The sequence below is a fragment of the Sinocyclocheilus anshuiensis genome, unplaced genomic scaffold, assembly GCF_001515605.1.
Source record: "Sinocyclocheilus anshuiensis isolate Anshui unplaced genomic scaffold, SAMN03320099.WGS_v1.1 scaffold223, whole genome shotgun sequence".
NCBI lineage: Eukaryota > Metazoa > Chordata > Actinopteri > Cypriniformes > Cyprinidae > Sinocyclocheilus > Sinocyclocheilus anshuiensis.
Window position 1 is genome coordinate 211,596 of NW_015548214.1, and position 12,624 is coordinate 224,219.

Below are 12,624 nucleotides of genomic sequence, written 5' to 3' on the forward strand. Positions count from 1 at the left end.
GGAAGATGGAAGGAGAAGCAGAGCAGCCCGTCAGAGACCTGAATGAGCTGCAGAACGCCGACTGGGTTAGGACAATTAGACAAGCTCATTCCTCCCCTGAATGCTTGCAGATTATGCACTGTTAAGAGTGTGTGTTGGTTCAGGATGGCCATATGACCATATTTTCCACAGGCACGGTTTTGGGTGCAGGTGATGAGGGACCTGAGACACGGTGTGAAGCTGAAGAAGGTCCAGGAGCGTCAGTATAACCCTCTACCCATCGAGTTCCAGCTCACGCCTTATGAGATGCTCATGGACGACATCCGCTCCAAACGCTACAAACTTCGCAAAGTCATGGTGAGTGTGCACATGTATAAATGAATCCTAAATTGGGTCATGTCAGCAGAATCTATGATCAGAATCTATTTTTGAATTCTCCTAGAGCCAACATGCATGAGTCATTTTTCCCTTTGTACCAACATTACAGTCGCACATTGCAATCCACCTTTATTGCTGTTTGTTGCAGAGATCATAAACCACAACAATGTTTACTTTGCTTATCTGAAATCAAGCAGGCTTATTTCTGAAGCTGCAGGGTAGAAAAGGTTTTATAGGGTTGAACTGGATCAAGTGAATGACACTGAAATCGTCTTGAGGTTACGGTTTAAAAATAGACATAAAAGGTTGCAAAACTTTCAGAGAGATGCCACGTCAGAGTCAACACCTTACATGATAGGCCAATTTGAATGGAGTGAGGTAACAGGTCAGTATTTGTTCACCTAACACACCTTTGCCTCTAGTTATTAATGCATAGAATTAGACAATAGCACATAGCTGATATTATTTTGATGCATTCTTTAGACAGGACACACATTTGAAATGCGTCCTGTGCATTCTTTCAAATGACGGAGACTTTAGGTTTTAGTTCACTGACAACATATATCTAAGATTTGACCATTGCTCTGCCTTCTTTCTGCTGTAGGTCAATGGTGACATTCCTCTGAGGTTAAAGAAGAGCGCACACGAGATCATTCTGGACTTCATTCGCTCCAGACCTCCGCTGAATCCTGTGAGCATGAGAGCATACACAAATACGCTCACTTTTGGTCATGTGTGAACTGAAGTAAATGACGCAAATCTATTAGCACAAATGTCACCTATTAACACAAACCTGTTCCATCTTTGTGCATGTGTGTGTTTGAATGCGCTTTAAGGTTTCTGCTCGTAAGCTAAAGCCTCATCCTCCAAGACCTCCCAGCCTTCACGAGCGTATCCTGGAAGAGATCCGGTCGGAGAGAAAGCTCAGGCCTGTCTCACCTGATATGATCCGCAGAAGTCGACTCGGTGAGTACATTTTCACACGCTTGCTCTCATAATCACACAGACTCTTATTATTTCATGCACATCATTTACCTAAAAACCTAAGCTGGACTATATATATCAAAATATATAATTTTTTTTCAGTCTCGTAGTATACATTATATACACTACCAGTCAAAAGTTTCCAAATGCATTCTATTCATATTCAGGATACATCGTTTCTTTTAAATAGCATTGCATTTACACTCAAAGCCAGCTTCATGTTGTGTTAGTTAACCTATATATCAAGTGTGACATTCTCATGCATGGCTGCTTGTGCTACACTCAACCATTTGTTCTCTAACAGTGTCTGTAGTACAGCCCTGTGTCTCTAACTCTGTGCCGCCCATTTTATTTACAGCTGTAAATCTCTGATTATATATCTCACCTTGGATTGATACTATATGTTTTTAAAAACGTATCGATCCATATTGTTACATGGCATTTGATTCTTGTACTGTACATCAACCATGATCATTTGCATGGTTCTAGAGAGGGTACATAGTCTTAATAGTGGATTTGGCCTGAGATTTGGTCTCATGGTGGTATTTTGCTGAAGGATTCAATAGTTAAAGATTGTGAGGTTTTAAGTTGAAGGTGCACATGCACATAAATACCTCTGGGCTGTATGTGTGGATGATTATACAGTTACACAAGCACAAATCTGGCGTTATAGCACAAATCATTATATCGGACTGATCCATGTTGGATAAAAGTCCCAGATTTGAGTCAGTTACAGCAGACTTAATAAAGCTTAAGGTTTGCATGTATGTATTATCAGGGTGTGTGGTGAAAAGAGTCTGTTGTTTTCTCCAGCTGCTTAAAGCTACAAAGTTCAGTGTGTACAGTCTATTAGTCTCAGCCTCAGACGTCATGCCCACGGGCCGTTGGCTGAATGTCTGATGCATATAGCACACGCAATTGGAAACTCTTTGAAGTCGTCATTGGATTGGTTGGATTTACAGGATTTCCAGGAGACGTGTGTGTCGTGTTCTTTAACGTTCCGCCTGGAAACAATGATGCCGTAATTCCAAACCTCATGAAAGAAGAAAGCCGTCTTGTTTACAACTGTGACAATGAGCGCTTATCAGGATCAACTAAACACTGGATTTTTAAATATGAAATATGTATAGTTTGTGGCATAGACTTAAAATACATCCAAGAGTTTTACACACCGGTCTGTTATTGTGGCAACATTTCCACGCCCCTAAACATGACGCGGCACAAAACGAAGCGTGATTGGTTGTTTTACCTGTCAGTCATATGGCCTCTTGGGCGGTCCTTGGCCATTCAAATCGGCCCAGGTTCCCAGACCTTTTGCTGCCAGTCTGAAGGTCTGGCTACGTGAGACTAACAGTCTATAAACCTTTAAAACTTAAAGGAGATTATCATAAATATGTATTGTATGTGTTATGTGAGTAGTTGGACTTTACTTCAGTGTTTTATCACATTTTTACTAGTCCATTAGAGCATTATAGTGCTTGATACAAACCAATTTTTCATTCTTGATCCTAAAGTAGTATAAAAAGTTGATTGTATTCCATTAGTTGTGAATGTGATATACATTACATGTTGTCAGAAAGCTTCATCAGTCAGTTTTGTAATGTGAATTGTAATGTAGTTCTGTTGGTTTTACTTGTAATATATAGTGGTTGTCCGGAATGAAATTACAAAAATAACATTTATTCTTTCTTGATCCTAAAAGGAAATGACCTGTTGTTTGGCTGCTTAGTTGTTGAATTGTGTTCCTGAGTTACAGAACAGCATTCTTTATATCTGACATTAAATGCATTTACATTTAATGCCTTGTTTTAACCCATGGCTTTATTAATCTTCTCCTCCCTCTCTCTTCATTCATAACCTCTGCCTCTTTCTCACAGTAATGCGCCCACTTAGCATGTCTGTCAGTTTTGACTCATCAGGTAAAGACTTCACTGTGGCTTTACCGCTGTCAGCTCACTGACCCTCTGGCTTCTGTGTTTGTGCCAGACCCCTGTAGTCACTCCTACCCTCATGTCACGCTCCTCTGGAGGTGGGGTTGTAGCATTGAACCGGATAGTGCTTATAGGAGGATGGGGAGAAGGCAGTGCCTCCAGTCTGAAAGAAATCCCTCTTATATTATCAAGATTGCAAGTCTGTGGATCGAATTCTTTGAACATTACTTGTTTAGTTAAGGTTGTAACACGGTACACAAATTTTGCCCAGATTTTTGCCCGGATTTACAGTCAACAGTAGAGATTTTGGACTTTCAGAATTGACAGATTTACAGTAAATCGTGTAATACAGTGGTTCTCAATTCCAGTCCTGGGATACCACTGCTCTGCACATTTTGTATGTCTTCCTTATTTAATGCACCTGATTCAGATCATCAGCTGTTAGGAGGGAGATCCATGAACTGATCAGTGGGCGTCAGATAAGAGAGACATACAAAATGTGCAGAGCAGTGGTACTCCTGGACTGGAATTGAGAACCGTTGGTGTAGAATATGATGGACACAGACTCAAACTGTGATTCCAACCAGTTGGAGACAGTGTTGTTACTGTTAACTTAAACTATTAAAAATTGTTTTAGTTTTTTTATTAAATAAATTAGTTAATCAAAAAAAGAAATAAAATATAAATTTTAAACTAAAAGTGTACACTTAAAAAAATATATAAATGAAATTTAGGTAGAAATACTAAAATTACTAAAACCGAAATAAAAACAAATGAATGCTAAATACAAATATTAAAAAATCATGATAATAAATGACAAAAGGACATGACAAAATAAAATGAAAATATAAAAATATTCCGATTTCAGATATGTTTAGATTTTGAAAGTTGTGTACTGTATTCCAGTTTCAGGATAACTTTCCAAAAAATCCAGCTATGTTATCAGTTATTCCATTTATATATATGCCTAGGTTTCTGTCCAAGTAAGCCACATTCAAACAACTGTATTCCAGATCAAGATAATAAGGTTTTTATAAGCTTTTCTGTAAGCAATGGCTTTCAGTCAATTCCATTAAATTATAGATTCTCTTCCATGTTTGTAGCCATCAATAATACATTTGGTGATGGTTGTCAAGATTGACTTGGATAATAATTTCTGTGGCCTGTGAATGGAAGAGAGTAAAATGGATTATGGACTTCTTAATCTCTCATGCCCTGGTTCTTACTGTAATTCTTTATGACAAGATAATACGCCTATGATATCTATGAATAGACTTTGATCATAGTATATGTAATTTGGCTTACATAGATATATATAGGCTGTTTAATAAGTTTTATTGTTTTTACCTGGCTATCAATCACTCAGACATGTAAATTGTTGCATTGAATTGAATGTGACCGTTTACATATAAATGTTTAATCTTTCATTTATTGAATCATTTATGGCTGTATTATATTTATTATATTATATTTTTCACCCACTATAAATTTATAAATATGAACAAGGAGAATCCCCCTAGAAAGCAACAACCAAAGTTTTAACCAAGTTTTAAAACCCTTTATTTTAGGGGTGTTCACACTGACAGCAATTTGCAACAACTTAAAGTGGCCTAATTCATCTCTAATGAGAGTTGGTCATTTCTGACGACATGACTGATAGCAAGCTCAGCTTTTATTCAAATGAGAAGCAATGCAGATTTAATCACTGTCAGTGTTTAATGAATAAAGCCCATTAAGCAGACTGTATTTCCTTCCCTTTCAATGGCGTTATATTAAATAAGCCATACACGAAGATTTATGGTTTTTAATGTAAAATAGTAGCTGCTAGCCTCCAATATGGCTGCTTGCACTGGACTTTCCTCTATAATGCCTCCTGCTGCTATACTGCACTGTTCCTTCCACCTCCATATCCCACTTATCCTCTGTCAAGTATGGCTGCTGCTTCTGTTGTGGCTACACCGCACTTGTGCTTCTGTGTGCTGATGTCTCAAAGCTGCTGATTGGTTTACCTAAGTGTCGTTTAAACTCATATATTGGCTTACTGTGTGAATGTCACGTATAGAAAGGCCTGTTTTGTGATGTTGGGATCATATTGAAGAATATGTTCCTTTCTAGGCGCAGGCAAAAGTATGAGCACCCCAGAGGACTTGTTCCGAAGCTCAGGTAAAGTATTCCTGACGCAAGCATGACTTTCACATCGCTCCCTCACGCCTCTGAGCCCAGTGTGAGAGAAATGCCTGGGTTCTGAGAGCTCGTGTATGAATCAGACACAAACTGTGTGGGTGAACAGCAGAGCGCGCAGAATTCATTTCTGAATGAGGATTAGTCTAGTTTAAGAAGGGTTATGTAACTCTGAGTCTGCAGGCATCAATATTTAATATGCTGCAATGTTTATTTTTATACTCTGTCCATCTAAGTTCTACAAATATCTCACTTGAGCCTCAAATGACCAGGAATATTGACAGATGAGCTTTTTTAACATTAATAGAAAGGATCAGCTTGTTATCTATAGTTTACCGGTCTTTAATTTCTTAAATGATCTGATTGTATGCTATTTGTTGTGTGAAAGTTTCATACATCACATATGTAGTTTAAATCAAGTGTGGTGTTGTGCCAAAGAGATTTACACTACAGTTTAAAGGATTCTGAGTGTCCCAGGTTTTTTTTAAATAATTTTTTAAAGAAAGTAATGCTTTTATTCAGCAATGATACATTAAAATTTATAACATGTTAATAATGTTGCAAAATATTTCTATTAAAAATGCTGTCCTTTTGGACTTTATTAATTAAAAAATCCAAAATATTGGGCTGCACAGGTGTTTTAATATTGATAATAATGATAAATGTTTCTTGAGCAGCAAATCAGCATGTTAGAATGATTTCTGAAGGATCATGTGACACTGGAGTAATGATGCTGAAAATTCAGCTTTGACATCACAGGACAAAAATTAATTTTAAATTATATTTAAAAACCCATTTATTTTAAATTATAATATTTCACAAAAATGTATTTATTTATTTGCAGCATAAGAAACTTTAGAACAATATTTAAACTTCTATTGACTTGATTTAGTGAATTATGCTGTTTTCATTGCTGTGGACATGTAATTTAATCACTGTATTCTTTCATAATCTCATAATCTTTCACCTTGATTACTTAGGCCATCTGTGGCTGAGTGCAAAAACTTATGACATATGGCTTTTTCAGGAAAGCTATTATTGTTTTTGTGTATACAACTCAAATCTGTTCAGTTGTAGACTTCATGAAAAACACGTTTTTACATTTCAAACCACATTAGATATGTGATTTGAAATCCAACAGAAATTAGATTATTTGAGCCTAAATGGTCAGATCGGATTTGAAGTCTCTTTTGTAGTCGTTCAAGAAATGAATTGTGTTACTAATTGTGTCTGAATTCACTAATTTTCCCTAATAGTGAACTATGTGACATTTGCTATGTAGTCACTTAAAAACAAGTGAGTGAACCATTTCTTTCACAGTATATCCATGAAGTTGTAAATACAGTAACTCGTGTGCGTTTTGAGTTCAGCGCCATAGCGAGAGGCCGTGATCTATAAAACCTTCAGTTTCTGTCCTCACTTTCCACTTATTAACTGCTCTGAACAAAGAGATCCAATTTCATCAGTTCCAAACAGTCAGTAATCAAGATCTGTAGGCTTGTAAAACTATTTGTAGTTCAGTACAGTGTCAAAGCCTCATTTTCCTAATGTGAAAGCCTTTGCTGTCCTGATTGGTGTCTGATAATGTCCATCCCACACACAGACATCCCTGATGGTCCCCGGAAGTTGGCCGTCAGCACACTGTCCCTGGCCAATGGCACGTCGCCAGCTCGGAGCCCCGTAAACAGTGTAGCTGGAGGTCAGCCGCTGTCCCAGAGAAAGAGGTTGCTCAAAGCGCCTACGCTGGCTGAGCTCGACAGCTCCGACTCTGATGTGAGTGGGTTTTATATCTTCTGTATTGGCAAAAACCCTGCCAAAATGTTAGACGAGACTTTCAGGTGAAATATGATTGTGAACCGTCTCTTTTCCCTACTCTAGGAGGAACAAAACACTTGGAAGTCTGGCAGCAGCTCCAGTGTATCCACATCGCTGGTTGAGGACACGTCTCCAGAGTCCATCATGGGCAAAAAGAGTAAGAACATCATGAAATATCCAGAACTTTTTATTCACAGTCCAACAAAACCCTGTCACTGACTCTCCAGTTCTTCATCTCAATTTTTGTCTTCCATTTTGTCTTTTCCCAGCTCCTCCACAGTTCCTGCCCATTTCTTCCACCCCTCAACCTGACAAACGCATCGCTCCACAGAGGAGGCACACCATAGAGAAAGACGCTCCAACCAGCGTACGGCCTTTCCTGCCTCCGTCTCGCCAGAACTCCAAATCTCTGGTGACTACAACAAACCCTTCCTTTAGCTCCATGCTTCTGCCTACAGAGTTGTTTTTCCATGTTGAAGGGATCCCAGGATAGTAAATGAGAGTGATTTAGTGTTGAGCAGTCAGTTGGCTGCAGGCTGTGGTCACACTTAACTGTCCCGAGTCTTGTGAAAGTATAATTAGATTCTCAGGATTCTCTCCAGTGCTGCAGCATTGCAGGTCTTGAGTGAGGAGAAAGAGAAATAAAGGAGAACTTGTGCTTTCATTTTCAATTCAGTAGCCCAATTAAAGGCTAATCTATGCCATACAGCAGCACAGGGGGCCTGGATGTTTTTTGATGGCCTGCTTCTCATGTCATTCTCATTCACACATTAAAAGCTGCCACGTTGACGATACACGTACCAGAAATAAAGATTTTCAGTAAATAATGACTCAAATTCTGTCCCTTCCTCACAAGTTTCAAAGAGCTATGCTACCGTTCAAAAGTTTGAGGTCAGTAAGATTTTTCTTAAAGAAATTTTATTCAGTAAGAATGCATTAAATTGATCAAAAGTGACAGCAAAGACATTTATAATGTTAAATGTAAAACATTACTATTTCAGATAAATGTTTTTTTTTTTTTTTTACTTTATCAAAGAATCCTGAAAAAATGCATCACCGTTTCCGCAAAAATGTGAAGCAGCACAGCTGTTGTGCATTTAAATAGAAACACTTACTTTATAATAATATTTCGCAATATTACAGTTTTTACTGTATTTTTTGAGCCTTGGTGAACATAAGAGACTTCTTTCAAAAACATTAAAACCCCAAAACTTTTGAACAGTATATGTACTGTAACTCAAATGTAACTTCTAAATTTAAACTAATTTAACTAACTTAACTTTCTAAATTTTTTAGAAAATTTGTCAGCCTTGATAGATTTACTACATTACAGCTCATATTTGACTAAATCTCACATGAAGCTTCATTTATGAAGAACGGACTTCTTCAAATTTAGCCATGCTGTTTGGTCCTGCCTAAAAGGAAAATAAATGATCAGTACTCCTTGCAAAACCTCTGAGGTCTTTGAACGGTTGTAAATTTGACAATCACAGAGCTCTTACAGGAAAATGATTCTTAAATGCTTTTAGATAGTGAGTGATACTGTAGTTTTATTGCAGTATTGATACAGAGCCGCTCTGTAACCGCTCTGCTTTCCTTTCCTGCCTTACACTGAAGCTGTCTTCGGGCAACAAGGTAAAGCACACCATATTCCACATTCTCATGCCCACAGATTTTGTTACGTTATGTTGGAGGAGTCATTTCATCACTATTTTGTCTGCAGTGGCTTTATCAGTCTTCCAGCAGGGCGGTTGCTTCATGTGTGCATGTTGCACAATGTTGCATGGCCAGTAGGGAAAGCTGCTGAAGGAAATTCCCCACACTTAAATCACTTCAGTTACCCGTCATCAAGATGATTTTATGATTGAACGGAAAAACAGCTTTGCTCGACAAACTTCCTCCTTTTGAATGATGCACAAGTTAGTGCATCATTCAAACAATGTTAGATTTAGAGAAGTAAGATTTTGATAAGAAGGGTCAAGAATGGGATAATGTAGAGACAGAATTGTATAATATGATTATATTATATTATATTTGAAATACCTCAAAATGCCTCATTCTCATTTCTTCTCTGTTTTAATTTATAATTCATTATCAATTAAATTAAAGATATCCAGTCTGCTTTTTTAAAATAGTTTTGTCTGAACTTTGTCTCTTTTTTTCACCTTAATTTCTTATATTGGCTTAGTGTTTGTTATATTTAGATAATAATATCTAAATCTGTTATATTTAATAATAATAATAATAATTAGTTTCATTAATTATATTTTATTTTATATTTTAAATACCAGTGGAGAGTGAAGCTTCATTTTCTTTTTTTTTTTCTTTTTTATAATGTATAATCAGTACAATTAAAGATATTCCTTGCTTTTTTTTTTTTAAACAATTTTGTCTGAACTTTTTCCTTTTTCTTCTTTCTTTTTTTAACCTATCTTAGTGTTTCTTAGACTTTCTGTCCATTTACAATTTTTTTTACAACATTTATTTAACATTTACCTATTTGTTTAACATTTAGGGCGCATCAGTGACACTTTAAAATTTTTGTTCTTGAAACTATACAGCAGATCTTTTAAGACGAATACCAAATAAAAGTCATGTTGTTTTCTTTGGTCAGGCTCAGGCACTAGGCAGCGGTCGTGCGGTACGTCCCATCAAACTACATATTACTGCTACTAACCCTGGGTGACAAGGGGCATAAAAGCCAATAAAGTCTCTTATTTTGTAGTTCACAAGACATGACTTGTCTTTTTAATGGTAGTTAAGGTGGTTAAATGTAAGTATTAGAGATGTGTATTGGCTTTTATGTGTGCTTGAATCAGAGTGCCCTTTAAAGTTGGGTAAGGACTAGTCCTGGGGCCCCATGCATTGTTTTAGCACAGAGCATGAAGATTTCCACTCATCTTTATATGCAAATTTTCCATACAAAGCTCGACCTATAGAGGTGAAACTTGCATAAACAGAGAGTTTAACATTCCACATTAATGAATTAAATGCTTCCATCGCCGTTGTGTTGTGGGTTTTGTTGTGTGTTGCGTTTGGTAGAAGGTGTAACCATGCAGAGTCGTGATCTAGCACGTTATGGTTTTTCCATCCCTCATTCTCGGGTGTGACAGCATGGCATGTTTAAATATGCAGTGTGTGCTTCGGTATGTTTGTTAAAATCACATGTTGGTTTCAGGAGGAGTTCTGCTACCCCGTCGAGTGCCTGACTTTGACCGTAGAGGAGGTGATGCATATCAGACAGGTTCTTGTAAAAGCAGAGCTGGAAAAGTTCCAGCAATATAAAGACGTCTATAATGCGCTAAAGAAAGGAAAGGTAAATTTACTCTTCTCTTTTACATACACTGCCCACTCTACATGTACATCACTATATACAGTATGTTAGCCCAAGCATATCTTTTGGAATTGTCTTCTTGTTTGAAGCACATGATGCCTATAAATACTGTCTAGGTAGACAGCTCATTAGGTTTTGAACATGCTAGGTGTGTGCAAGTGTGTATGTAAGTGTTTCATTGTGTAACCCTTCCTCTCAGCTTTGCTTCTCATGTCGGATGAAGAAGTTTTCGCTCTTCACCTGGTCCTACACCTGCCAGTTCTGTAAGAGGTGGGTGGAGATTTTCATTTCAGGCTTTAAATGGAGAAAATAAAGCTGTGATGTGCAGTGGAATCATATTTTTCTTCTTTTCTTCTCACAGGCCTGTTTGTTCACAGTGCTGTAAGAAGGTAAATGTAACATCTTTACCTTCTGCTCACCAAGGCTGCATTTATTTAATCAAAAATGTTTTTTTTATTTTAATATGTTTTAAAATGTAATTTATTCCTGTGATGCAAAGCTGATTTTTCAGCATCATTACTCCAGTCTTCGTTGTCACATGATCCTTCAGAAATCATTCTAATATGCTGATTTGATGCTCAAGGAACGTTTCCTATTATTATTAATGTTGAAAACAGCTGTGCTGCTTAATATTTTTGATTAATAGAAAGTTGAAATGAACAGCTTTTATTTAAAATATAAATCTTTTGTAACACTATAAACATTGTGACTTTTTTTAATGCATCCTTGTGACAATTTAATGCATCCTTGCTTAATAAAAGTATTAATTTCTTTAAAAACAAGTCTGACTGACCCCAAACTTGTGAAGAATAGTGTGCATTTTTTCACTTTGCTAATGACCGCACATCCTCTCATCTCAGATTAAGTTGCCCTCCAAGCCCCATGCCAGCCTGCCCATCTCCTCTCTGGGCCCCAGCATTCTGCCCAAAAAGGAGTCTGCAGCGTCAGCCGCCACAGAGAAGACCTCCTCCACATCCAGCCACAAGCGCAACAGCCTTCAGCGCACCATGTCCAGGTGAGCTTCACAAATGATGAGGGAGTATGTATCATTTGTACCAGGGTTCATAAGGGAGTTGTAGGGGGTTTGTGAGTTGATGAAAAGCTAATAATTAATTAAATTAAACATTAAAAGAAGCATTAACATTAAACATTTAACATTAAAATAAACAAATGGGACTGTTTTTTTTAGAATGTAGTGTTCGCTAGGGCTCATTTTATTTTCATATTCACATAATCTTCAACATTTTTGTGGACAGAAGTATACAGCATTTCACCAGTATTGCGCCAAATGTTATGCAGTGTTATTTTAGTATCAACATACTATAGTTTTTTTTTATTATTTTGAATGTTTTTATTTTTGTATTTTCTGTTTTCATTTCAATTTGAGTAATTTTGTTGTGTTTTTGTCATTTTTATTAGTTTCTAAAAATGTCTATAGTTTTTATTTTTTATTTCCGTTTTAGTTGTAGCTATTTTAGTACATCAGATTAAACAAAATGAAAATGAGAAATGTTGCTTTGACAACTATTTGAAATAACATTATATTAAAGGGGTCATATGATGCTTTTTTAAAGATCATTATTCTGTGTATTTGGTATAACAGAATATGTTGACATGCTTTAATGTTCAAAAAACACATTATTTTTCAAATACTGTACATTATTGTAGGTCCTCTATGCCCTGCCTCTCTCAAACGCTTCGTTTTCTACAAAGTCCCTCATTCCGACAAGCGCAATCTGCTCTGATTGGCCAGCTGACCCAGTGCATTGTGATTGGCCGAACACCGCAAGCACTCGTTGGAAATGTAACGCCCCTTACTATAATCGCGAGCTTCATCTTTCAAAATAAATGTAAAGACAGAGCCCGAAAGGGGAACAGAGAGACGATGAAGCTGGTATGTGTTTGCAGTGCACAAGCCACGGTTAAGACAGCTGACTCCACTGTGATGTGACCCGCTCTCTCTCTCTCTCTCTCTCTCTCTCTCTCGCTCGCTCGCTCGCTCGCGCACACACACACGATGCG

General features: G+C 37.2%; 1 protein-coding gene across 1 annotated transcript in view; it reads left to right on the top strand.

The window, feature by feature from the left end:
* Positions 1-12,624, top strand: part of LOC107653837 (protein spire homolog 1-like) — a 53,673-nt gene that overhangs the window by 37,251 nt on the left and 3,798 nt on the right. The window contains exons 5-17 of the mRNA XM_016440685.1: positions 1-65; positions 172-336; positions 962-1,048; positions 1,194-1,323; positions 5,388-5,435; positions 7,057-7,226; positions 7,332-7,425; positions 7,538-7,680; positions 9,883-9,909; positions 10,447-10,584; positions 10,802-10,872; positions 10,964-10,991; positions 11,463-11,617. Coding sequence (XP_016296171.1) covers positions 1-65; positions 172-336; positions 962-1,048; positions 1,194-1,323; positions 5,388-5,435; positions 7,057-7,226; positions 7,332-7,425; positions 7,538-7,680; positions 9,883-9,909; positions 10,447-10,584; positions 10,802-10,872; positions 10,964-10,991; positions 11,463-11,617 — 1,321 coding nt within the window. The remainder of the gene's footprint in view (positions 66-171; positions 337-961; positions 1,049-1,193; positions 1,324-5,387; positions 5,436-7,056; positions 7,227-7,331; positions 7,426-7,537; positions 7,681-9,882; positions 9,910-10,446; positions 10,585-10,801; positions 10,873-10,963; positions 10,992-11,462; positions 11,618-12,624) is intronic.